The sequence below is a fragment of the Aythya marila genome (genome assembly GCF_965140915.1).
Source record: "Aythya marila genome assembly, chromosome: 1".
In the NCBI taxonomy this organism is placed as follows: domain Eukaryota; kingdom Metazoa; phylum Chordata; class Aves; order Anseriformes; family Anatidae; genus Aythya; species Aythya marila.
This window is the reverse complement of record NC_139042.1, coordinates 130,287,922-130,315,799: the sequence shown is the minus strand read 5'-3', so window position 1 is coordinate 130,315,799 and position 27,878 is coordinate 130,287,922. Positions and strand designations below refer to the sequence as shown.

General features: G+C 40.2%; 1 protein-coding gene and 1 long non-coding RNA gene across 2 annotated transcripts in view; one reads left to right on the top strand and one right to left on the bottom strand.

Annotated features, from left to right (window-relative positions):
- Nucleotides 1-2,606: 2,606 nt before the first annotated feature.
- On the bottom strand, nt 2,607-10,065 carry LOC309882441. The gene is made up of 4 exons (XR_014318289.1): nt 9,620-10,065; nt 6,570-6,664; nt 3,789-3,872; nt 2,607-3,563 (listed from the first exon to the last, which is right to left on the bottom strand). It is a non-coding gene; the product is annotated as an uncharacterized lncRNA (long non-coding RNA).
- A 566-nt stretch (nt 10,066-10,631) lies between these two features.
- ETNK1 (ethanolamine kinase 1) overlaps nt 10,632-27,878 on the top strand; it is a 34,885-nt gene continuing 17,638 nt past the window's right edge. Inside the window, exons 1-4 of the mRNA XM_082769436.1 lie at nt 10,632-10,900; nt 21,257-21,516; nt 22,318-22,458; nt 27,016-27,158. Coding sequence (XP_082625562.1) covers nt 10,745-10,900; nt 21,257-21,516; nt 22,318-22,458; nt 27,016-27,158 — 700 coding nt within the window. The 5' untranslated portion in view covers nt 10,632-10,744. The remainder of the gene's footprint in view (nt 10,901-21,256; nt 21,517-22,317; nt 22,459-27,015; nt 27,159-27,878) is intronic.

The window sequence follows — 27,878 nt, the reverse complement described above, 5'->3', positions numbered from 1 at the left end:
CCTCTTAGGACCTGGATTTTCTCAGCAGTCTGTGAACAGCTGGAAGGCTCATTAGGGGAGAAGAAAAGTGGGAGTTCTGCCACTGAGTCTTTCACCCAGATCTCTGTGCTGACATGCAAAAGGATGTGGCCTGAATACTCAATGTAGAAATAGTATCTAATTCTTGCAATGAAACAGGCTAAGAAATTCAAAACTTACTAAAGCACTTATACAAGACTGCGGATGCCTTAATACAATTGGTATATATTTCTATGTACTTTTGAAAATAAACATAATTCATTGCTCTCAGTATCAATGTTTGCTTGTGTGTTTGCAGGTCCTGTGGGTTTCCACCAAGGACACAAAAAAATAATCTGATGCCAGATGATATCAGTAATCCACTCCCCTATAATCAGTGGTATTCAAGCACCAGAGGCTTCCAAAAAAAAGGTGAATGTATTTCTAATATTCCATTAAAAATGCACAGTGTTGTACATAATAAGATTTGTAAGAAAAAAAAAAAAACCCTCCTGACAATTTAGTTTATCCCCTACAAGAGTAAGATTTAATTACTCTTATCTTTACTATCATAATTTGCAATGTGCAGTAACTGCAGATATTATTATCAGCCATAAAATTATTCAGCCAAAAAACTTAGGTGAGGTGCCTAAAGTGCTGTTTTCCATATGTCTGTGGCAGTTAAAAATGCTTTGCTTTTAGTCTAAATTCACTGGACATAAGTTTTATGGGAGTGAATTTGATGTTTTCCCGATAAGGGACATAAAGGTTACAATTAGTTTTTCAGGAAGGCTTACATAGTCTATGTCAATGGAAACCTTTTATTGTATTTTTGAAAAGTTTGTACTGCTTTTACTCACCTTGTGTCCAGATGGAAACATCTTTTGCTCACATAAAACTGTAATTGACTTCAGAGTTTCATAAAACTGGGTCAAAGATATAATCTATCTCCACAGGTACTTCTGTGGCTGTTTCAGCTGGTTCTTGAACTTTGAGCTTAAGCTTCTCTATCGTGCAGCTTTTCTATTATTATTATTTTTTAATTTTAAGATTATTTCTTGATACAGTATTAAAAAAAAAGAAAAGAAAAAAATTATTAGTTTTCTAACATTTCTGCGACTTTCAGTAACTGCACCAAAAATGTACTTTGTTCTTGTTTTGCTCTGTGATCCTGCCCTTATTAATTTCAGACTTTGCCAGACACTTTTGCCAGATACAACCTCCTATTTGTGAGCTTTTCTTTGCAAAAGAAACCTTCCTATTCTTATGAAAACATCTAGTGAATTCTTATGATCAGATTTGGACAGCTAGCTGAGGAAAGAATGCTGAGAAACACAACAGATTTTCTTTTCTGGGAGAAAAGTAAAGTTAAAATACATCCAGTGAATAGAAACACAATATTTCTGGAAGCAATTAGATTTTGCTTTATAAAAAAGTAAGCAAAGGAGATATTACTGTAGGAAAAAATATTCTGCCAGAAGTTTGGTTTCTGGCAGAAACTTTCATGTACACATGATTCAGAAGAACTTTTCCTTAAATACTATAAAAGGTATGGTGGATGAAATCTCTGACTTTCAGAAAGTGCACTAAAATAAGTTGTGACCCCAGACCTCAAATTCATCAGTGTTTTAAAGGTGATTGTTTTTAATGGTTCTGAAGGTTCAGATGCCTGGGTTTATTCTACTTCTCTCATCACGGCTCCATGTGTGGTACAGGCTTTAAGGTAGGAGCTGGCTGGGGCAGAGCTGTTCTGGAGACACTTAGGGATTGCACAGAAATTGACCTTGAGTCAATGACTACGTAACTAAACTGAGCAAAGCAAGACAATCATTTACTGAACTAGAACTGACCGTCACAGAACAGCTGTCTCATAAGTTCCACTTGTCCACCGCTAAGGATCGATAAAATAACATTGCAGGTGTTCTGATATATAATTCTTGGCTATTAATCCATGCAATTGTAGGATTGATCAACCTAACTTTCAAACATTCCTTCAGTATTTCTGCTTGTGTATACTTGTGTTTTTCTTTAGACTGAAGCTTTCTGTTCCCACAGATAGCAGGGAAACAAATGCTTATAACCAGGGACTTCAGTATTCATGGTAGAATAATATTTTAGAAATGTTTTTGTCATTTATTTATTGTTAAAGTAACTCAAAGTGTTATGTTTGATTAAATGATCTATAATGACATAGTAACAGCTTTGCACTGTTTCCTTTCCAATGCAGGTAGTTCGTGTTGTTACCAGAAAGATGATTTCTCATGTTGTTGCCAGAAAGATTATTTCTCATAAAATATAGGCAGGATGATACTTAGCAGGAAAATTTTTTAGAATGTAAACTACTTCAAGAGAAACTCCCCAAATCTCTCATGTTTCCTACTTTTTTTTTTTTTGCGTTATCATTTACTTGTAAAAGACATCTTAAAAAGCTTCTGAATGGCTGCTTTTTTTACTGCAAGCATATTTTTAATTCTGTAGATTAAATAAATACATAGTCACAAAACATAAGACAGTGATTTATTATTATTATTATTTTATTACAGACGAGTGAAGTTGAATCAGGAACAATCATTCCCCTGAGAAGTACCGCCTCCAAAATAATCTCACAATGCAAGGGGAGGCGGGGGGGGGAGCACGGAGAGGACAAAATGAGTGATAATTAACAGAGCTTGCTGACATGCTGTTCTTTAAAACTTAAAGATGTGCATCGGTTGGAGACAGGATATCGAATATCAGTAGGCAAAGCAGCAGGAAACTTTTTCCACTGGATGAAAGGGATAAAAAGAAGAAAAACAAGTCTTGGCCTCTCATTGCACTAGCAGCTGACTAAGCTCCCGACATGCTCAAACCACAGCCAATTGTAATGAATACCAGGGAAAACAGTATCTTCTAAACAAAAATCGTTACAAACTTAGAAACTTTAAGTCGAGATAAAAAATATAAGTTTCAGAATAACATGGCAGCAGAAGATAGGTAGATCACAGAAATGAAACAGAATGTTGCAGCTGCAACCTGCTTGCACAAGATGCTCTGTGTTCTGGGTGAACTGAGGCCTGTACAGACAGGGGCTGGGGGGCCCGGTTGAGATAGAAATGCAAAATCCTGGCGTGTGAGGGGGAACCAGAGGCACTGCTCCTCTCCAACAGTGCTTTGAAGAGAGGGGGGTGAAGCTGGAATGAATGCTCCTTCTTTTTCACATTAAAAGTTCTGTTGATTCAAACAGATCAGGAAAGTTGTTGCATCCCGAAGCATAAAGACTGCTGAGTTGAATTGGCTGTACAAGCCAAAATCCTTTAAGGGGCAAGATGATGGGGGAAACAGGGAATTTAGGAAAGCTGATGATAATTAGGGATGTGTTTGTTTACCATGCAGTGAAGCTTCCGGCTCTCTTTCAAGGCAATTTGATAAAACTCATAATGCCACTTGAGCTGTGAGCTCCCATTGGTATGGAATGTTCCTGTATGGCAACTTCTGTTCCTTCTTGATTTCCTCCCGCTTGCAGTCCGAGCTGGCAGCAGCCAGGCAAGCCATCCTCCTCCTCTGTTGCTGTGCTTGGGCTCCACAGCCTTATGGAGGGGAACACAGACCTTGGTAAAACTTGGCCCTGTGTGTTTGCTACAGTTTTATTGTTTTTTACTTTTCCAATGTGAGTATGTAGCTTTATTGTCCCTAAACATAAAACTTAATGTTCCAAGCTCTCCCTTAACAAAGGCATAAAAGAAGCTGGCTAATTCAGTGATTTGCCATGCATAGCAACAGATGCAGATAGGAAATCTGTAAAAGATATTTACAAACCAATGATTAAATACCAGGCTGTTCTGAGGTGCTCTTCTCTTATGCCTGTTGTACTTCTTTGGCAAGCCCTCTAAGAGGGTCTGTAGGAAAAATAATGTAACAGATAATACAAAAATAAAATAAAATCTGCAGGACTTTCTAGTGAAAACAACAACCTACAACTTGTAGGCTTAGGATGGAAATTGGAGTGCCCTTGTGAAAGTCAGATTTGCTTTCCCAGGGGCACGAATGGCCCTTACTGGTCCCCTCTCCTGGACACCATCCCCATTAGCCTCTGCCAATTTCTGGCTGGAGGTGATGGGATAGGCCCTGGGGGCCAGGCCCCACATTGCCCCCTGCCTCGTGGCCCCAGGCAGCCCCTGTTGCCCCCCCCCCCCATGGGTGGAATTTGCACCCTCACTGGTGGTGGGCTGAGAGCAGTGAGAGAGCAGAGCCTGGCTGTGAACTTTAATCCAAGCACATGTGACTGTACAGATGTAACCTGTTCCACTTCATTTGGCTCCCGGTGAGGTAAATGGTAGTTTTCCTGGTGGATGGGCACTGAAACAGGCTGTGCAAAGTTCTGTTCCTCCAGCGTAACTGATTTTAACCAGACTGTGCTAGTTAGCAATGCACTGGCATGCAACAAAAGAAAAACACTACCAAAGAGAAGGCCAAAAAGAGACAAGAATCTAGGAAAAAACTGAGACAGTGGGGGAAAAAACAAAACAAACAAAAAGAAGCATATAGATTATAGAACAAAAGGAAAAAGGAAAATGACTGTAGCACCCCAGATTGATTTGAGGTGGTTGTTTCTTGGATACAGGACTTCCAAATCCATTAAGGATCTAGTCAAATATATACGACATACTTCTAGTCTACCAGAGGAAACTTGTAAGGGCAGAAGATCAAAATAAAGACAAAAGAGTCAAAGTTTGAGCAGGGGATACTAAACTAGATTATGCTACCTGATTTTAATCCAGATAAATTGGAATTATGCACCTTTCAAAAGTGAAGGGGACCTCTCCCTTCAAACCATTTGAAAAGTGGCTAAAAAAGAAGTGTCAAGTAAAAAGACAAAAAAAAAAAAACACGTTAAAATTTCATAGGCAGCAAGAGAACAGATAAAAGCTTACTTATCCTCTCCTTTCTTTCAGTGAAAAACAAATGATTACTTTTTATTAATCCATTCAAGAATTTCCAGAATGATATGATGCAAAACGATGCAAAACTATCTTTGGGATTTAAAGTTCCAGTGAAATTCTGAAGCCTTTCCTCCTAAAGTCATTAAGAGAGGATAGACAAAGTCTGGTCACCTTAACCTTAATCCTGTAGGAAATACCCTATAAACCAGGTTGGAAGCAGGGCTTAGAGAAATTATACAAAGAGGGACACACAAACAAACAAACAACAGTATTGAGTCTGGTAGACAGATGCCTGGATGTGCAGGCTGCTGGAAATCTTAAAGAAAGGATGTGATCTTGTTGCCCCCAAGTCTTTCTAATTATTGTCCAACTTGATGCAAAGGGATTAGATACAATTGAGAAAGCAGCACTATTTCTGCATAACTTCTATGATTCTTCAGTCTTTGATTTCTTGAAACTACCAACAAGATCACTTAGAATAACGTTTTTTGTGAGGAAAACACCTATGCCAGTTTAGTAATTTCTCCTCATTGATTTGGAATCACAAAAGCTGCCTATTATTTGCTTTCCCTTCTTTGCTACCTTTTTTTTTGCCTTTCCTTCTTTATTCAAGTTACATGTGAACTGGCAGTAACTTATATGTGATAACCATATTCTTGGTCTCTCAAGACTATTCTGTATGTATCTTTTAAATTTGTTTTAATTTAGTTCAGTTTACTCCTCCCCCCCTTTTTATACTATAAAAATGATTAAAGATTTCACTAGAAAAAAAACAGAATAGCATTCTGATAATGCCTTAAAAATAAGAAAACAAGGTATTCTAGGCTTCTTTTACAAGCGAACATAATATTTAAATGTACGTTTGACACTGTCTTTGTTCACAGGGTTTCAAATTACTGAGGTTTATGACTTTTTCCTCTAGGAGGATGTTTTATTAGTCAATAATATTTTACAAAGATATTTCTAGAAGATATAAAAGCTGTTCAAATTCTCCTTTTACATTGCTGTGTGTGAATTTATTCTTGCATGTGAGGCATACTAAATTTACCCCAGTAGACTCAATCTGGGTACTTACACAGTATGTATACTTGTTGCCCTTGAGAAAAACCTCAGGATATGGCAAACTATTGTATGCGTATACAGTTCAAATTTAGATCAATCAACTTGGAATTACTCTTTTTTTTTTTTTTTCCCCCTATTAAAATAAATGCAGACAGTGGCCTTTTTGTGGTATTTTATTTTGTGCTGCTTTACTTAATCTATATTTTTGAGTAGCATAATTAGTATGAAGATTTTCTTTTCTTTCTTATTATGCAAGGGCTATACAAAGAGCCTTGCCTAGTTTTATAAATAGCCATTTGTACAACAAATGTACATTTTAGCCCCTCCAGCATGGAGAAATAATGGAATTTCTTGCTGAACTGCTCGTTGTGATTTAGCGTCTGCTTAAGCATGTATTTGGCCCTACTGACTTAAGCAGGCTTTGTCTCTTCATTGAACTGAGATTAATTTAAATGCATTTAAGTGTTTTGTTTAGTTGAGGCCATGTTTCCTGCAGTGTGTGTGACTGGGTAACTATCCACGGCAGTTCAACCTGTGGTTCCCAGACTTTGAGACAAGGACAGATTAGAGGGAAGACGTCTGTGCATTTACCTGAAGCAGCCTTGGAGGTAAGCAAGCCTATTGCCATAGTTGTCCAGACTTCCAGTAGGAGAACTGCCAAGGTTTCCAGGTGAAACCCTGAAAAACTGAAAGATGGAAACCGCTAAGCTATTTCACACGTAATCACACTTGTTATAAAGACTACATTATGCACAGCAGCACTCCCATACTGGAAAAATACAGGGGTAAGATAGCTAGCAACTAGGTTATCATATGGAATATGTTGCATGCATGTCACTAACTAGGCTACTAGAAAATGAAGTCATAAAACTGCAATGAGCATTGAAGCTTTTACTCTATCATACGTGGCTTTCAAAATACACTTGAAAAAGCTATAATCCATTATTCTGTCAAGCAACTTGCACAAGAGTTTTTACCATATAAACAACATGCCAAGCAGTATCCATCTTAGAGAAATTTATAAATTGCCAAGATTTTAAAAAAATAATACATTTCAAGCTAGTCTTCACCAACATTAAAATGAAATCTGTTTATAGAGTACAATAAACATATGACAGAACTATCAACTTTGTGTGTTGAGAGTTGTTGCTGGTAAATCAATATGGATGCTAGGGCACCAGGCACTTTAAAAATCAATATAATAAATAAATATAAGAGTTGAATTACAGTTTAACACTGTGTGTACAGAGATGTGATTCATCTTGACACAAATAATACATGTTGGATAATCAACAGAGATGACATTCTTTAAAGCCCTGAAGAAATGCTGTGATCAAAAGACTGGACTGAAACTCGAAAATTATTTCCAGGCCCACTGACTGACTGGTTTAATGGCAGGTTTAACCTTATGACTCAATTTTTCTATCTGTAAGATTAGGACAATATAAGAACAGTATTTTGAGACTCTCAAGTATGCAAACTATTATTAAAGTTAATTATGGCTAGAAGGGGTACATTTTCGACTCATAGTCACATTTATGTACTGAGTTCTTCTGAAGCAATTACTGAATTACTGGGTTTGGCAAGCAGCCAGGAGAACTGCATCTGGGAAGTTACAACTGGTTCTAAGCCTGATGTTTCTTCCTTTTTTTTTTTTTTAAAGAGCTTATAAGGCATTCAGCACTGACCTAAAAACAAGATAAAAAATGTAGAAATAAATGAAATGGCAGAACCTGGTTTCTGATTAGCAGAAGATGGAAAAGAGAATGGCAGAATTGTGAGGATAAGCAGTTCAAACAGGCTGTAGGTAGTCGATACCCAGACTGGCTGGTAGAGCGCAGCCTGGGAGAGAACTAAAGCACCCGGGTTTTTCCAGTTCCACATTGTCTATAAGGTCAGCCTTAGGATGACTTTAATTTAGTATGGTGTGTCTAAAAAAGATGCATGTTGTGTTCCCAAGCCTTTATTTCATGAAACATCAGGCCTTTTTAAGAACAAGTCTGTAGCCAACCTGAATGCTTTGTAGCCTGTGAAGATTGCACTGGAGTTCCTATTAATGAATTTCACAGTTTGTAGGGTACAGGTTTCAGGAGGATTAAAAAGAGTAAAAATATTTTTTCTAAAAGGAAAAAAATACTGTTCCTGGGAACTTTGAGTAACAGTCCCTGTCCTCAGAACATGTTTTCTGGGGTTTGATTCAAACACAGCAAGTATTTGCAGGAAACATAAGGTAAAGAGGGAACAGAACTAGTAGCTAGCTCTAACTTTTCTTCAACCACTGTAAAACAGGAATGAAGATTTACCCATGCACTTTGAGGACAAGCAAAAAGGATGTGCCTTTATACCATGACCTTAATAAATGAAGGTGCTGCTGCCTAAACATCCCTAGTTCTTTTATCTATTTGATAAATATTTAGTAGTTTAAAAGCCTAACTGATCTTTAAGTTCAGTTTCCTTAATTCCCAAACAATCTAAACACCATGATGGCTCCAACTTCCCCCCTTATGTTTAAAATAAATTCACAGCCAACTTCTGGAGATTTAGTCAGACTTTGGCAAATTAGCAAGGCTTCTCAGAGCAAACAACTGAAAGTAATATGGCTTCTGGCAGGAATAAGTATTTTCTTCTGTATTAGCATGACTGAATCTCTGTTCAGACCAGGTCATGCGGAAGATGGAGCATTCAACTTCTGACATTTTATTTTAACAAAAATGTCACTTTGCCCTTAATCTGCAAATAAGTCTTAGCTTATCATCTACCAAACTGCCCGAGTAGAAGCAGAGGGCATTGTATCACCTGACGAGATAGGGTGCTATCATGCTATGCTACTACCATGCTATTAGCTACTATGCTAATACTAATTTAAAAAACTGAATAATGTATAAATGATGAGATCTGTGTTTGAAGAAGTATTTTTTTTTTTAATAATAATAATAATAAAAGAGTTTAAACTTTAAAAATGTCCTACATTTAAAGAAGAAAAGCGGAGTGGGCTAATGGAAGAAATGGGGAAGTCCAGTCAGGTGAGATGGAGAAAAATGGTTTTAAGAGGCCAATGTATACAAAAAGACATGCAAAATCACAGGAAAGAGGATTACAGAACTTTGAATATTTTCTTTTAAAGAACAGATTTAAATAAAGGCAAGCCAAAAGTATATTACCACTAGAAATGTACTGAAGCTATAACATTTAGATCTGGAAATGTTATGACATTAGTGACACTATAAATTTAATCCCCCCATCTTACTCTTTCAATCCTTGACAGAAAAAGGCTATTGATACAGAAAAACACATTAACACTAATAACATCAACCCACAAACATTATATTTTCATTTAAAATACAACAGAAGGCAATTTTGTTTCCTGAACTCCCACAAAGACAGATCTCTAGACAGATCCTGTCTCTAAAGATTTTAAACACTAGAGAAGGTCTGAGCCAAAGTTCAAGTGGAAGAGAATACTAATAATGAGGAATGAGAGAAAAAGAGATGTAAGATGAAAATGACCTAAAAAATTGTTGACAGACTACTCCAAATGTTGAGCTCCATCTGAGGGGAGAGGTATACAGGTGAAGAACAACTATGGGATAAGGTTAGGTGTTCAATAGAAATAATGGGAGCAGAAGTGATGGTGTACTTACTTAGGCTATGCAAAGCCCTTCAGTGACAAGAAGACAGCCATTCTTGGTAAAAAACAAGATGTTCCCAAGTAGATTGTAGTGGATGACATGCTAGGAAGGTTACTGATGTGCCATGGTTCTGGTGAGGAGCACACATGAAACTAATAACTCAAACTGTAGAATTTGCCATTTCCCTCTCGGCATTGTTCATTTTGAATGGATGTTATGCCCTTTCTCCCTGACCTGTGTCTATTTAGAGTAAAAACTCTTCAGGGAAAAGCCTGGCCATTATTCTGTTTGCGTAGTTATCGTGTATTAGGGTATCCTAATACTTGCTTTATGGTAGAGGAACTTCCTGAATCTTCAGTGTTGCCTACTTAGGAAGATCACAGAATGCGATGGGAGGCATGTACTTATGGGAGTATTATGGGTGATATAAACATGTCCAAAAAATTAGTATCAGTTCCTTTTTTTAAAAAAAAAAAAAAATAACGTGCTTTATTTTGGTATAGTCTGGACTTTTGTTTTGGCTGAAAAAACGATCTCAAACCGCCCCATCAACGCTTGCAGGCAGCACGGTTTTCAAGATTAATTTCATTCCGCATTGCATATGGGCTGCCTGCTCTTCACGGAGATACTGAACACGGGGCAGGCGCACAGCGCGGTGCGTCCTCGGCGCCCGGAGGGAATACCGATGGTACCGGCTGAAACCGCACAAAGTGGAGCAAGGCAAGTATACACCCCGCAGGAAGGAAGAATGATGATTCAGAAATTAATTAAAAAAAAAAAAAAGGCGTTACTGAGGCAGGTACCGAAAAGAAAGGCAGCGCGCTAACGGCGGCAGCCGAGCCGAGCCGAGCCGAGCCGAGCCGAGCCGAGCCGTACCGTGCCGTGCCCGCCGGTGCCGTGACGGGGCCGGGTGGGCGGGGGGGGGGCGCCGCGGCGGGCAGGTGAGGGGCCGGGCGGCGGAAGGCTCCGCCCGCTGTCCCAGGCTGCTCCGCGCCGCAGCCGGGGGAGGTGGAGCCGCTTTATCGAGAGCCCCAGTGGAAATTTCCCCCTCAGTTGCCGGCTCCAGCGCGGAGGAGACGCCAGCGAGAGCCGCCCGCCCGTGTCGCGCCCGCCGCCCCTTCGTCCCTGCCCGCCGCCATGTCCAACTACATCCACGTCCCGCCCGGCTCCCCCGAGGTGCCCAAGCTGGACATCACCGTCAGCGAGCGGGAGGGGCCCGGCTGCCGCCAGGGCGCCCTGCAGCTCTTGCGCCGCCTGCGGCCCCACTGGAGACCCGAGGAGGTGACGCTGCAGGTACGGGGGGCGCCGCGGGGCCTGCGGGCGGGATGCGGCGGGGAGGAGAAGGGATGAGGAGGGAAGGAGAGGGCAGGGCGGGCGGCCATTGTGCGGGGGAGCCGCCGCCGCGCTTCCTTCCCCTCCCCCCCGCCTCCTCCCAGCGCAGCCCCCTGCGCCGAGCCCCATTTGCTCGGCAGGCTGCTGGCGGGGCGGGGCGGCGCGGCCGGGCAGCATCCCCTGCCCCCTGCCGGCCCTAGCGCTCCCTTTCCTCTTCCTCCTTCCGCGCCCTCCCCCCTGAAGCCCGGCTCCGGGCAGGGCAGGGGCGAGGAAGGGCCGTGCCGCCCCGGCGGCGAGGGGCCGAGGAGAAGGGCCCTCCCCCGCCACCCTGCCGGGCAGGGGCTCTCGCAAAGCCGGGGGACCCCCCCCCTTCCCCGGGGGGCGGCGGGGAAGGAAGCCGGGGGAGGGAGGGGGCGGCCGCCGAGGTAACGGCCGGTGCCGCCGCGGTAACGGCCGCCGAGGTAACGGGAGGTGCCGCGGTAAGGTAACGGCCGCCGCCGCCCGGGGCGGGCCCGCCGCGCCTTCCCCGGCGGTTGGCGGGGTGAAGGAGCCCTCGGCGCCGTGCGGAATCCGCTGTGCGGGACCGGGCGCCGTGGCGCTTCTAGAACATACCGCACCTAGCCCCGCGCCGTGCGGTGCGGGAGGTGCCGCTGGGAGAGCGGCGCATCGCTTGCAGCCTGCCTTCCTCTGGGCGTTTCCTTCCGTCCTCTTAACCTGTTTCTTCTTCTTTTTTTTTTTTTTTTTTTTTTTTTAAGCAGTTAATAATGTGCGGAGGTGTATCGTTTTCGTAAAGCTTTTTTTTTTTTTTTTTTTCTCCTGAGGTGAACTAACAGTTGGAAATAATTCCTGTAGAAAAACTGAGATCGTTGTGGTAATAACGCGTAAATGGGCTTCGATTTTATGAAGTTTCTGGATAATAGAAATTTGACTTGCACGACTCAGCATGAAAACAAAGCTAATGCTTTTTTTTTTTTTTTTTCGAAATAATTTCTTTGAGGGCTGCAGTTGTAAGTGAGGCACAGTCCCAGTGTAGGTGGGATATTTTTCCTAGAGTATTAAACAGGTTTCCTGTTTGTGGGTTTGTTTTAGTTTAATGATAGGTTACTTCTCAACATCCCTTTTTTTCATTCATACAGGCATTCTAATAAACTGAAATATTTTCATTTTAAAGTGGGATGTTCCTGACCTTTTGGGAAAGTTCTAGCATGTTTAAAATGAAATGCCACAAGAACACACAAAAAAACAAACCCACTTCCTTCCTTCACCGCTCAGTTTGGAAGAAAAAGCAATTAGAATAAAAAGCACCAGTGCCATTGGTGTGGAACTGGGCCTTATTTGACTGGCCATGCAATGTGAAAGTAATAGGCTAGTGTCTGGTTAGGTGCTTGCGTATAAAAACTGTCTCAATCTTGTTTGAACCAAATTACATTAAAATCAAACAATTTTCTACTTTTTTTTTATATTTTCTTTGTTTGCAACAGCAAAAAATCCTATTTGTGAAGCTCTTTAGGAGCCCTTTATTTTTACTCTTTAGTCTGTTTTTAACTGTTATGTCTATACATAACAACAAAGAATTCATGTGGTTACACATGCATCACATACGGTAAGATGCTGAAATTGAAGATGACTGCTTTTGTTCAGAGGATGGAGCAAACAAGATCTGCCCTGGATTCTTCTCATTGGATAGGCATACATGTATATTTAGGAGGGAGGAAAAAATGAGAATCATGTATCACGTGGAAAATATGCTTGTCTAATTTGAAACAGCAGCATCATAGCAAAGTAGACAAAGAACATTGGTAGGTGGAAGGAACTGCTTCCTCTGAACTCTGCTGCTATCTACCTTTGCTCTCAAGTAATTCTTGGCTCAAAACAATGAGTAAGAAGTTGGAAGAGTCCAGGGCTTGACTTATAAAAGTTAATCAACTTCTCTTGCAAAAAAATGTACTGTTCTGTGTGCCAAACTGCTTAGTCAGTGAAACAGTTCTGGAGTGTATTTAGAACATCTTAATATTTAATCCTTACTTCTTGTAAGATCTGTAAGTTTAAAGTATGCTCATGACTTTTGATTTTTTTTTTTTTTGTATCAGTATAGGAAACAAATGTAGGACAGGATGAAAATAATTAGTCATTGTTTAAAGTATCCTTTTAATGCAGAATTTTTAGAAATTCTAGAATCTGTAAGCATTGCCAACCATTTGCTGAATCACAGGCAGTTCATTTTAATGCATGTCCTGTCTCGAGTTATATGTGAATATTATCTGTGTATAAGAACATAAATATGTTGTTTTGTAGTGATAAGGAGAAGCAAAATTTTCCTGTCTAAATATGAACTTCACATACTTCAGTTGTGCAGTTGTCATCTAAGGATGCACTGGAAGCTGTGTAGAACTGGGTATTGTATTTTCTAAATCTTTAATTCTCGAGGTTTGCGTTCTCTGCTTTACACTTTCAGAAAGCTATGTCATTATCACAAAAAGCACATATTTGTTTTAGTAGCTTCTGATTCTGTAACATGATCAAAGTAATAAAATAGAGTAGTTCAGGTTGGACAGAATCTCTGTGGAGGCTTCAACCTCCTCGTGAAAGCTTACAGCTTGCTTAATCCAGAAGTTGGTTGAAGTGAATATAGGGAACAGTGCCTGGTGATTTCATGAGGTAAAATGCCCTTCAAAACTCAAACCCTGTCTTGGATTAGTGAACAGCTTAACTTGTGACAGTGGACATTACTAATGAGTTGGCCTGAATATAAAAATTGTAATGAAAAATAAAACTTTATCTATATTTAACTCTTTCATGCCATAAAAAGGTTTTATCACCTTCCTAATGTAAAAATATCTTAAGTTTTCTCATCTTATTTTTTTTCTCCCTTCTTTTATGGAGGTGAAACTTTGTTTTTGAAGGAGGATCAGTGTTTGGTTATGGTACAGGAAGGCCAGTGACCACTCCAAGTGTAGACTTGGGATTCTTTCATTCCATGACCTACTGAACATCTATAGGTCTGTTCCTAACAAAGGACTCAGTAGGTTAATACATAATCGCCTCTCTACAGCACAATGTTAAGCAGCAGGGAATACAATCTGTATTTGTTTTCATTCTGAAGTGTTCTTTAATGTTAAAAATAAAGGGTGCTTGCTCTTACTGGTGAAGAGACTTAATGATAGTGTTAATTTACGCATATATTATTTGCATAGTGTGATATGTATCCAAAAGTCAGCTGCAAGATCACTTGGGGATCTGGGATAAAATTGTGTGCCAACACTGTTCTTGTCCTTGCACAAACCTAAAGGGGGAGAAAATATATATTTTTTTTTTTTTAAGGAGATTCAATTATTGAATGAAATTTACTTTTTTAGAATCTGCAAGCTTCTGTATAGAACTTTGTTCCATATCATTTCCAAAAAGGTTTCACAAATGTTTCTCGTTCACACTCACATTATGGAATATTGTGGTATAGTGCTGTCTTTGTTCAGGATGTACATATCTTCGCATTTATCAATGCTCTGCATGACTTTACTACTGTGGCTTACTATTCTTCGTAAGGATTTAGTTGTGCTTAGAAAGACTTGTACTTCAGCCAACAAAATACTTAACTTAAACCTTACTTCCTTATATATCCGGTTAGCTTTTTCTCTCCCTCTCCCCCCATCTATCTGCTTTTTTTCCTTCCTGACTTGCGCTCTATAGCTTTTCTTTAATTAGTATTTTCTGGCTGCTGCTCAGAGTTCTGTTCTTGTCTGCATGTTTGTATTTTCTTTATTACAAAAAGCCTGGCTTCAGGTTTCTGAACTACTTAAGATACTCTGTTTATTTAAACAGACTGTATATGGGATTTAAAGCAATGAGATAATTGAATGGGAACAAAACATAAATCTTATGGGGAACAAAGCAAACTAATATTTTCTAAATCTGAATGCTATTACATTTTTTCAAGAGTGGTATTTTTTAACACCTAGCTGTTCTAGGATATGATCTTCAACAGTTGTGGAAGTAGTTACTACTTAGAGGAAGGATGAGTGAAGGAAAATAACATGAAATTGTTTCAGAATGGGCTACACTGATGGTGTTGTATTGTGGAAAAACTGTAATTTGAGGTGTACCTTGAACACAGTGTTGCAGCAATTGAGAACTTTAGGTAGTAGATGTCATTTGCTGATTGATTTCTCTGTTCTCATTATGTGTTTGATGCTAGATAATATCTTGTTGTAAAGGAATTTTTATGGTATCAGTGGGTGGAGCAGCAATAATGTTCATGGGGTGAATTGAAGTGCCACATCCCAGTATGATGTAATCCAGCTGTGCATGGTATAGGTGTGTTTGTACTGATGAGTCTCATTCTAGGTAATTAAATAAAATAAAAGTCAATTTTTGCTAAGACACAGCCTGTTAGTTACCTGGCTATATATGGCACATAACTTCCAGGAAAGGCTTGTGATGTCAGAAAAGACAGCTTCCTAAAGATGTTCCTCTTTAGTCTGTGGCTTTTTCGCTTTTAGATGCTGATTCATGTCAGAAGTCTCCAGGGTAGGAATAGCAAATTCATTCTTGGAATTAAAATCTTGACTCCTTTTATACATTATATTAGTCTATTTCTACATGTATGTCTGTAACTTTTAATCAGTATTGTGTAGTCTGTAGAAGGTTTTAAAACAATTCGCTGCTACACAAGTCTCTCAACTACTTATCAGATGCTGACTGTCTCCTTGGGTAGGAGAATAGTCTTCAGAAAGAAGACAAAATATTTTGATTTATGCTAGAATAAGTCTCCAAAGAAAAATTAACTCATCTTGTAACACATTTAGATCAGAACTGGTCCTTGCAAACAGTGATGTATCTGTAGTATTTTATAATAGAATTCTGCATGTAATTTTAAATGGTCTTCATATTGAGGATATGCAAGACATGGAATTTCACATCTAAAAAAAAAAAGTGTTCTTTGAAGCTGCAGGCTTGATTGGTAGCCAAAAAGTGTTTGTTTTATACTATATGGTATGGGAAGCAGTAGTAGTAGTATTGCTTTTTCTCCATGCTGCTGTCATGGCTGGGTGCCCCAAGTGTTTGCTGGAGAACTGGTAGTTCAGCCTCTGGCCAAACTTAGCACAGAATGGCACCATTAATTTACTGGCTTCCTGCTAGCTCCTGCTTCTCACAACAAATGGTGCTTGTTCATGGCCAGCTCGTAGCTCAAGTCATGTAGGCACTGGCTTCCAGCTGCAAAGTGTGGTGGCCTGGGTGTTGTGGCTCCAGAGCCTGGGGACCTTTGGATGATGTTTCTCTGACATATGAGACCTGCATTTTCCAGTAACCAACCAGTACTTTGTCTTCTCTTACGAGCAGCTGAAAAAAAGAAAAAAGATGGAGAAATGATGAACCTCTTTTCAAGGTATGGAATTCTTGGCAGAGGTATGCTTGTGGATGTGCTCACATAGACTGTATTCTCCCAGAAAAAAAATAAGTTGCATCTTACAATAGAAACTTTAATGCTGAGAAGATTTCAAGAAGCATATATTACAAATTATGCCTTTCTGGAGATCTTCCCTGTCATTTTTGGGTTCAGAAGCAGAACCAGGGAGAGCCCTCCTTATCAATGCAGAAACATCACATTTCTGTTTGTTTCTGCAGCAGTACAGTACTACTACTACTACTGTTTCTCCTTCAGTGGATGTAAGGACAAAAAATTGGAAAAAAATTGTGGAAAATTTGCTGGGTAGGTGGTAAGTGCTTTCTACTTTTCCCCCTGTGACACTTAATTTCTGCCTTTTCATGCATGTTCCACGTGATCAGAACTTGGTTCTCATTCTTTTGAGCACCTGGAACAATAGGATCATATACAAGCTTTTTTGAAGCACTTATTATGAGATAGGAATATATCCAGCGCATGCCTTTATCAGAAATCTAATAACCTGATAATTATGAGATTTTTAAAGTATAATTGCTTTTAAAGTAAGCTGTCTCAAAAAAGACGTGTTTCTGCTCTTCCTGGACCTACTTGACCTGTCCTGTTTCTATCTACTGCTTTCTGTGACTGCACTTGAATAACTCATTTGTAGATTTCTAACCTTCACTTTGTATTTCAGTAAACAATTTGTTTGTTCCCAAGAGCTGGAGAGCCTTTACAGTCTGGACTTCGAGCTAAATCTCCTCCTGTATTTCTTGCCTAGATCATGGGCCAGTATAAATATAATTTCCAGGAATGTTGTCAGAATTCAGCTGTAGCTTAGCATTGTATCACCTGAAAGTAGGTACCACAAGGTGATAAGTACATATCACAATATTTAAGTTTTTACAGACTACTAGAGTACCAGAGTTGTGCTTTTTTTTTTGTTTTGTTTTATGCACTCAGTTGTGTTTTTTGCTTCCATTTGCTCTCTGTATGTCTAGATATATTTCAAGAATTTCCTACCTCATATATGTAACGCTGTAGATTTTTCCATCCTCTACGTGACCTTGAGAGCTTACTGATTTTTTTTTTCTTGCCTCCATAATAGGGGTCTCTTCTGATCATGCTTTTGTTACAGAACTGATATTTTGCTCTGCTGCATCTCAGTTTGTTTCAGGGAAGACCTTCCAAGCAGATTATTCAGTACACAATTAATGCAAGATTTAAACAAAGTATTAAATTCTTTTATTGGTAGACAACATTAAGTGTTTTTTCATGTCAGAGTATGGAAATTATCTGCTATGTTATTAGAAAAGTAAGCAAACTCTTCTGCCTTCTTATTTATTTGTTAATCAATAAATGCTCCTGGGTGTAAATAATTACCTATAGCAGCATGTTACAAATAGATGCTAATAAGAGCTAGAGTTCCTAAATTATAAGTCAAGGGAGTCCAATTTCCTTGCTGTGGAGTAGTTTTTTATTAATGCTAATGAAGCTTATTTTGAGGGATAATAGGCCTATGCAGTGTGACAAAAGCTGTGAGGTGGCCAGAAGTTTCTGTTTGACCATCAGAAGCAAACCTCATGTTCTTACTGTTCCTTGCATCAGTACTATTTAGGTCTCTGTTATTTGTGCTGTTGCCGTTTCTCGGGACCTTTGAACCTGCTCTTCTTGTCCATAGTACTATCCTGCACAGAGAGAAGGGCAAGCTTGATTAGAGTTATTTTTATAGACATAGGAAGGGGTAGCAGAAGTTCCAGTGACTTGAAGCTGACTTGATTTTGTAGGAGCTTTAGGCCAGCATATGGTTGTGAAGAGATTGTTTTGAGGTACATAATGGAACAGATCAGGAGCTACCTGTGTGCCGGGTGCTCATATCTTGAAAACATCAGTGCTTTTAGACTAAAGGTTTTCACCCTAAACCTTAATGTAGCACAACTGTTGTATATGTGGATGTCATTAAGCAAGTTAGTTCTTTCTGAGAACTGCTAAGAACATAAAAGCATATCCTTCCGACATGTTTCAGGAGCAGATAACTCTGGTGGTGAGTTCTTTGAACTTTTTGAGTTTATTCTATTTGTATACTGAAAAGTATGAGAACCAGTACTTCCTCAGTGATCACAGGAGGTTCCTTCTGTGACTATATGCTTACCGGGGTGGGGGGCAGATGATGACCTTACAGAGGTGTCACCTATGATTTACAAGCCACACTTGAAATGAAGAAATACTCTGCTTGGTCAAATTAGATAACATTGCTCCATTGCTCAGTCATGCGATCCTTATCTTAGAGAAAACTTGTAATATTCGTGTGAGTGTCAAACAAAAAATATAGTAGTGTTAAGAGTATAAATGTATCTTACTGTGGAAACCAGTAGGTATGCTAAACTGTACAGTTTTTAAGTTGTACTAACAGTGTAACATTATTTTAGTGCTTTGAGGACTGTTTAAGGCAAAGACTTCATTAGTTGTCTCCTATTTTGGATTATTAATAGCTAGTAATAACTGTCTGTAAAGCCCTAATTCTGGGTGAATCATGTAAATAGGCTAATTTGGCTTTATGGCATGACTTGCTGAACCTATTTGCACAAGACTGACTGTCCATAACTTTTTATGCAGAGTACTTTCTGTATTCTCTGCCATTTTTTTCTGCTTTTTTTGAGTTTGTTGGCTAAATCGCATAAGAAATCTGAGCAAAGCAAGATGCGATAGTTAAAACACAACATCTTTGTGAATTCTTCCCTTTCTAAAACAGGGAGACTCAATTTTGGGGCTGGGGGTGGAGGGCCTTTAGGGTTTAAAAAGCTCCTGGTGATGCTTGATTTTTCCATATCCATGAGACTTGAAAAATAAATTAACTTGTGTTTGAATGGTACTACTTAGCATTTCAAAATTAGACCCACTTAACCTTAAAGGGGGGGGAAAAGTTTACGACTTTTTTTTGCTTTCAAAAAAAAAAAACCAACACCTCCAAGGCTTTCAGGGACAGTGATGCAAGTAGAGAAGTTGCCTGTTGTTGACGTGTAATTTAAAAGGGGGAAAATATAGATATTTTTTTTAAATGTTAAGCTGTCCTATAAGGTCTGAAATGCAGCAGGACTGTTCCTTGGTCAGTAGTTTTGTTCTGAGTCTGACTTACGTCAGTTGTGAAAGAAAATTTCCCCAGTGTTTGTAGGTTGCCTTAGGCAAAAGTGCTCGCAGCTTCCAGTACCTGCATAGTTGGAAAATGTTCAAATGCAGGTGTTCAGGTGGTCTCCACATGCCTCGTGTCATGTGCCAGAAGTTTACTAAATGAGAATTGATGATAAAAGTGCCTCATATAGAAAGGTGGTAAGTTAATTAAAAGATGCCCACCAAAGGGAAAACTGCATATGTAAATGCATATGTGAACCAACTTGAAGTTGCCTTCTGTTGGTTGCTTATTTTAGTATAAGGTCCTGAAAGGATGCTTTGTGTAATGTTTGATTCTTTTATAACTTAATCAGGGCTTGGGTGTGCAACAGTGTGAGAAAAGGCATAAATTTAAACAAATACACATGAATGCAATTTATGGTTGTAAGTACCATACCTGTAATTTGTTTACTTCTGTTTAGAACAGCAGGAGCCTGTTAAGTACTCAGAAAAATGTTGGTGTTCTTGCATGTGATGTTGGCTGTCTGAAAGTGTGCTCGTCACCTGAAAATGTTCATCTATTGCCCTTGAGACACTTACTAGGAGCTGGAGTTAGGATGGGTAACTCTCTTCTGGCAAGTTTGTAAGTGTTCACTCTGGATTGACTGGGCACAAAGTTTTACAGCACTGAGCACCTATTTTTCTGAGCTGTAAAACTGTCCCGGATTGTAGAAGATAGAGAACTGCTGTATTACTCTTGATTTGCTTTCAAATGCTTGACTGCCTGCAGTTATGTATACGTGGCCTAGTAACTCTGGATTTAGCCTGCTAATCTGGTAGCATCTGCAAGACCTTTTAATCACTAGTTTAGTCCAATGAAAGGAGAAGCAGCAGTTGGTGGTGGTATTGGTTTCTCCCCCCATAGCTAAGAACTTCTAGCAATCATACCCCCACTGTTGTCTGAAAGGCAATGATTAAGTTGCCATTAGATGTAAGTAAAAAGATGATGAATGCTTTTCTTTTTGTGGAAAGTTACTTGCTTTGCATTCTGTATTTTCAGGCATTGGTGACTACACTGGTCACTGAAGCAACAGTAAATTGCAGGGCTTTAAAACTGCTTTTGTATAGCTCTTAAGTCTTAAAATGCTTGTTTGTCTTTTGAGTGGCGTGTACTAGTTATGAAGTAGAATGATGGAAGAGTGAGTCTTGTCAGAAGTTCTCTAAATTTGGAGTGGTACCTGACGTTGAAGACTGGGGTCTTGAATTTGAAGTACTCCATCAAATTTGTACAGTAGCCAAAGTGACTTTGCAAATTGTTCTCAAGCAGCAATACCCCAAGACTAGTGGGAAGGTAAAACTCAGGTATGAAGCAGTTCACCATTACTTTCTTTTTAAAGGAGTAGCTTAGGACTCCAAGAATATCTTTCTAGTGTTTGTGTACTGTTCAGCAAATAAAGAAATTCTGAAGTGCGTCAGAATGGTTTCTGTGCTGCCCCATGTTTATGATCACTTTCATTGCAGTTTTAGGATGGCCACCTTGTTTGGGCTTTGATTTCAGCATCATCAGTTTTCAGCATGGTTATGTGAGAATTTGTTTCATAATATTGAGCTTTCAGTGACTGCCTTTTACATGTAGTGTTTCGGTAGTTCACTGTGGCATGTTTTCATGGTTTTCTCTTGATGTGTTAAATGAAAAAATCTCTGTAGATCTTTTTTTAATGTTTAGTCTAGTGAAGATTGTCTTCTGAGCCAAGGAATGACCCTGTATTCTTTTCTTGCACTTCAGGAATACAGATCTAAGTCACTTACAGTTTGTTTTTACTTTTCAGCTGTTCACTGATGGAATCACCAATAAACTAATTGGCTGCTACGTGGGTGACACAACAGATGATGTGGTTCTAGTTAGAATCTATGGAAATAAGACTGAGCTCTTAGTTGATCGAGATGAGGAAGTGAAGAGTTTCCGTGTGTTGCAGGCCCATGGCTGTGCACCTCAACTATACTGTACTTTCAATAATGGCCTGTGCTATGAGTTCATGCAGGGAGAAGCACTGGATCCAGAGCATGTGTGCAATCCTGATATTTTCAGGTAAACTTTTAAATTTCTCTAAATTCTGTGATACATATATGATGTTCTGTCAGGCCCAAAGGATCTCAGGCTTAGCTTATGAGTAGACAAAAAATAAATATTTTTATAAACCTGCACAAAACTGATGCTCACAGTTGTGACTGCTTGCTTTCCTTTGTCTTAGTTAATCATATTTCAGTTTTGAGCAAGTGACCCTTGTTGCTCCCATGGAAGACAAGATATACTTGTTAAGAGTTCTGCTTATTGTGAGTGTTTAACACTTCAACGCTACTGCTAGTCAAGTTATTTGATGTGGTGTAGCTCTACAAGGCTGGGCTTCATTAAATCAAGTTGTCCTAGCCCAGTTTCTGGTCTTCTTCATTTGTGAATAGGCTCAATATCTTTATCTGAGACATAATTTTCATACTATTAGCAGTGAAAAGAAGATGCTGATGTTTTTAAGATTGTAGACTTTCATGTGTTTGCTGAAATGTATCTGTTGCCTAAAAACTGTAGCTAATTTAAGTCAACTCTTCTAAAGATAAGCAAGTTGAAGACTGAAAATAGAGGTCCATAATGCATGCTATAGCTGAACTCCAATTCCTCTCCACACGAGTGCTCCCCCCTACCCTTAGTGCTGTTGAAGGCCTTTTGGCTCTTGAAAGATGCTACCTTGTAGCTGTGCTGCTCTTATTTATGCTCTTTTGATACTTCTGCTGGATTTCCTGTGATGTTTCTGTGAAATCTATTTTTGCTAGGAAAGATAGGATAAAGGCTGTCTAATCTATTGCAAATATAACATTACATTTTTTTTCTTTAAAGACTCATTGCCAAACAGCTTGCTAAAATCCATACTATCCATGCGCACAACGGTTGGATCCCTAAATCAAACCTCTGGTTGAAGATGGGAAAATACTTCTCTCTTATACCCACAGAATTTGCGGATGAAGAAGTAAATAAAAGGTAGTTATTTAATTATGTGCTTTCCTGACTTCCCATTCTTTCAGAATGATGGTTGGAAGAATATTAAAAAAAAAAAGTTTGGGTTGCCAATCTAGTAAGTATACAAGATCTTACGTTTTGTCATACTCTTGCATACCAGCATAGCTATATATAAACTATAAGGATAGTTTTCTAATTTGTTTAGTATATTCTATGTATTCATATATTTCTTGTTATGATTGAACACTTCATCACAGAATCATCTAGGTTGGAAGAGACCTCCAAGGTCACCTACTCCACCCTCTGACCTAACACTAACCAGTCCTCCACTAAACCATATCACTAAGCTCCACATCTAAACCTATTTCAAAGACCTCCAGGGGTGGTGACTCAACCACTTCCCTGGGCAGCCTGTTCCAATGTCTAACAACCCTTTCGGTAAAGAAGTTCTTCCTAACATCCAAGCTAAACATCCCCTGATGCAACTTCATCCCATTCCCCCTCATCCTGTCACCAGGCACATGGGAGAGTAGACCACCCCACACCTTGCTACAGCCTCCTTTGAGGTACCTGTAGAGAGCGATGAGGTTGCCCCTGAGCCTCCTCTTCTCCAGGCTGAACAATCCCAGCTCCCTCAGCTGCTCCTCGTAAGACATGTTCTCCAGATCCTCACCAGCTTCATCACCCTTCTCTGGACTGTCTCAAGCATCTCGATGTCCTTGTAGTGAGGGGCCCAAAACTGAACACAGTACTCGAGGTGCGGCCTCACCAGGGTACAGGGGGACAATCACTTCCTTAGCCCTGCTGGCCACATTGCTTCTTATGCAAGCCAGGATGCTGTTGGCCTTCTTGGCCACCTGAGCACACTGCTGGCTCATGTTCAGCTAACTATCAACCAATTCTCCCAGGTCCTTCTTTGCCAGGCAGCTTTCCAACCACTCATCTCCCAGCCTGTAGCGCTGCTTGGGGTTGTTGTGCCCCAGGTGCAGGACCCAGCACTTGGCCTTGTTAAACTTCATGCAGTTGACCTCAGCCCATCGGTGCAGCCTATCCAGATCCTCCTGCAGAGCCTTCCTACCCTTGAGCAGATGGACACACGCACCTAACTTGGTGTTGTCTGCAAACTTACTGAGGGTGCACTCAATGCCCTCATCCAGATCATCAATAAAGATATTAAAGAGGACCAGCCCCAGTACTGAGCCCTGGGGGCTGCCAGTAGTGACCGGCCTCCAGCTGGATTTGACTCCATGCACCATGACTCTATGGGCCCGGCTACCCAGCCAGTTTTGAACCCAACGAAGCGTATGCCAGTCCAAGCCTCGAGCAGACAGTTTCTTGAGGAGAATGTTGTGGGAAACAGTGTTAAAAGCCTTCAGGTCAAGGTAGACCACATCCACCGAGCATGTCACTTTGTCACAGAAGGAGATCAGGTTCATCGAGCAGGACCTGCGTATCATAAACCCATGCTGACTGGGCCTGATCACCTGGTTGCCCTGCAAGTACCATGTGATGACACTCAAGATAATCTGCTCCATGAGCTTCCCTGGCACTGAGGTCAAACTGACAGGCCTATAGTTCCCTGGGTCTGCCCTTCGGCCCTTCTTGTAGATAGGCGTTACGTTTGCTAGCCGCTAGTTGGTTGGGACCTCCCCTGATAGCCAGGACTGACCATAAATGATGGAAAGCGGCTTGGCCAGCTCCTCTGCCAGTTTTCTCAGTACCCTCGGGTGGATCCCATCCAGCCCAATTGACTTGCATATGTCCAAGTGCTGTAGCAGGTTGCCAGCCATTTCATGGTGGATAATGAGGGCCACATTCTGCTCCCCATCGCTTTCCACCAGCTCAGGGTACTGGGTATCCAGAGAACGACTGGTTTTGCTGCTGAAGACTGAAGCAAAGAAGGCATTAAGCACCTCCGCCTTTTTCTCATTTTTTGTGACTTAAGTTTCCCCCTTCATCCAGTAAAGGATGGAGATTCTCCTTAGTCCTCCTTTTTGTGTTGATGTATTTATAAAAACATTTTTTGTTATCTTTAACAGTAATAGCCAGTTTTAGTTAAAGATGAGCTTTGGCCTTTCTAATTTTGTCCCTGTACTGCCTCACAACATCCTTATAATCCTCCTGAGTGGCCCACCCTCTTTTCCAAAGGTTATAAACCCTCTTTTTTCTCTTAAGTTCAAGCCACTACTCTCTGTTCAGCCAGGCCGGTCTTCTTCCACACCAGCTCGTCTTTGGGCACGTGGGGACAGACCGCTCCTGCATCACTAAGATATCCTTCTTGAAGAGTGCCCAGCCTTCCTGGGCTCCTCTGCCCTTCAGAACCGCCTCCCAAGGGACTCTACCAACCAGTGTCCTGAGCAGCTCGAAGTCAGCCCTCCGGAAGTCCAATACAGCGGTTTTACTGGTCCCCTTCCTAGCTTCTCCAAGAATGGAGAACTCTACCATTTCATGGTCACTCTGCCCATGACAGCTTCCAACTACTGCTTCTCCCACCAGTCCTTCTCTGTTTGTGAACAAGAGGTCTAGCGGGGCACCTCCCCTGGTAGGCTCACTAACCAGCTGCGTCAGGAAGCTATCTTCCACGCTCTCCAGAAACCTCCTAGACTGCTTCCTCTGGGCTGTGTTGTGTTTCCAGGGTATGTCTGGGAAGTTGAAATCCTCCACAAAAACAAGTGCTGATGATTTCACAACTTCTGCCAGCTGACTGTAGAACTCCTCATCCGTCTCCTCATCCTGGTTCAGCGGTCTATAACAGACCCCCACCAGGATGCTAGCCTTGTTGGCCTTCCCGCTGATCCTAACCCACAGGGACTCAACCTTATAATTCCCAGCGTCAAGTTCCACGGCATCAAAACACTCTCTGATATAGAGAGACACACCACCACCCCTTCTGTGCTGTCTGTCCCTTCTGAAGAGCCTATAGCCAGACATTGCAGCACTCCAGTCATGAGAGTGGTCCCACCACGTCTCCATGATGGCAACCAAGTCGTAGCCTGCCTGCTGCACGATGGCTTCCAGCTTCTCCTGTTTGTTACCCATGCTGTGTGCATTAGTGTAGATGCACTTCAGCTGGGCCATTGCCTTCTTCCCTGGACTTGCCGTTGTTCTCCCTGGCACACCTCCAACAAGCCTTATTTCAGCCCTGTCCCCGTTCTTACCTAGTTTAAAGCCCTCTCAATGAGCCCTGCCAGCTCCTGGGCTAGGATCCGTTTTCCCCTTAGAGATAGGTGGGACCCGTCTGCGGCCGCAACATTATTGTCAATATTATGCATATTGACAGTAGTTGTATACCTTATTTAAAGAATGAAGATTAAGTATTGAATCAAGGTTAAGTAAAGTATTTCTTCAGGTAGTTGGATCTCAACAGCTTTAAAAGATAGCCATCAGTCTCACAGAGGCACATGTTCTGGAGTGAATGCAGAAAGCATGGTGTTTCTTTCCTGGGGTTATAGGAGTACTGTTCTTGCTCATTCTAACCTGCCGATCTTAGCTATTTCCTATATTTGTTCGGTTTAAGGACTTGTCTAAAACTGAGTGTCATAAAAGTAAAGCTAACAAAAGGCTGTTTTAGATGATGGGATAAGTTGAAAAAGGGTTTCTAGAGAAGTAAAAAGAAAAAGGCATCTGCTGCACAGTCATTCTAGACTTGAGTTGTCATGGAGTATGAACAGCAGTTTCTCCTTTTTTTTTTTTTTTTTTTTTTTTTTTTAAAGTATTCCCAATAGAACTCTTGACTTGGAAATCAGGCTGTTTTTCCTAGGAGCTTAACAAAATAAGAATCAAGAAGATTCTAGAGTCAGTCACTGAAAAATTGGGATGAAAGTAACGAAAACTGGTAGAAAAGCTAGCCTAAATAAAATTAGTGCTGTAATTTAAAGCAGGAATTGAAGGCCGTGTTTCTCAGGGAGGGGAGATCAACCTTCAAAACCACAGTTTGGAGGCGTCTGTACAATATCAAACTTCCTATTGCTTGGTTAAAAGATTCCAGCTTAAACATTCTTTATAGAATTTCTTTGAAATCACTGATGTCAGCTGCTTCTCTTGTTGTGTTGTAATTAAAGAATACTCTAGCAAAGTTTTTTCCTACAACATAAAATTATAAAGAGAACTGGAAAAAGAGTAATTGAGAATCTAAAAGATAAAATGACTGCCTCAAAGAATTTTTACTGTGTCTAAAGGAACAAAAGATGAATCTATACTTACTGCATATTGTACTTGAAGGAAGTAATGTAATGTGAGCAACAAGTGAATGAAATTCATGCTATAAATCTTTTAATCTATACTCCTATAGAAATGTTCAGGACTGTGTTCAAGTTCTGTACCTAACTGCTGGTCTGCCACTATGTTTACCACACAAATAACCTTTATAGAGTTGTTTTTGGGGAGGACTGAGCAGAATAACTGTCATAATTTGACTGCAGTGGTGCCAGGGGAAATAGTACCCTAATTTTGAGAGAACATCTGTTGAATTATTTGAAATTAGAATGTAGAGGAAAATAATTAAGTTATTTCATTACAGATGCTTGGTATGGAACACACTACTAAAAATTAACTCTCAAACTTCTTACACCTGAAAAGGTTTTTAAGTGAAATTCCAAGTCCTCAAGTTCTTCAGGAAGAAATGGCCTGGATGAAGGAAAGACTGTCAAATTTAGGATCACCAGTGGTACTCTGTCACAATGACCTGTTGTGTAAGAATATTATTTACAACAAGAAACGAGGTAGGTATTGAACTAAGCAGTAAGTAGTGGCTTAGTTTGTTTATTCTGTAGCTGTATTTCCTACATCAGTGGTGTCCTTTTAGTGATGGTAACAACTGAACTCAGCTTGAGCTTTTAGCAGTCAAGGTAATGGTAGTGATATCTGTGTAACTACTACGTTGTTTAATTAGCTGATTCTCATTTAAATGTTACTGTACAGAGAACAATGTTTTTCCTTGCTTTTCTTTAACTAATTTTGTTAATCCACAGCCTTCCTGTATGACTAGGTTTCAAAGTATGGAATTGTTTATGGTAATTCTGTTTGAATCACATAAAGCTTTGTTTTGGGGGCAGAGGAGGGGGGGATCATACAAGCATAGAAAATAACCGAAAGACATCTCCTGTAATTTGTGTGTTCTGATTTGTGATTGTGTTGCTGAGAGGGAAGACAGCTTTGTGATTATGTATTTTAGTGATACTTAGCACCACATTCAGTTGCTCAATTTGTTTTATGTGAAGTACATAGGCATCTTAAAGATTTCTTTCCTTAATTACATACTTTATTTAAGCAGCTGTAGGCAATACACATCTTGGTGAAGATAAATTGCTTTTGTTTTTATTATAAAATAACTCTAAATAATTTTATTAAAGAATGCCTCAACTAGAATCTGTAAGACTTTTATATAAACCCACGCTTTCTTTTATTACTTGATTTTCAGTGGTTTGAGGTTCGGTTACTAA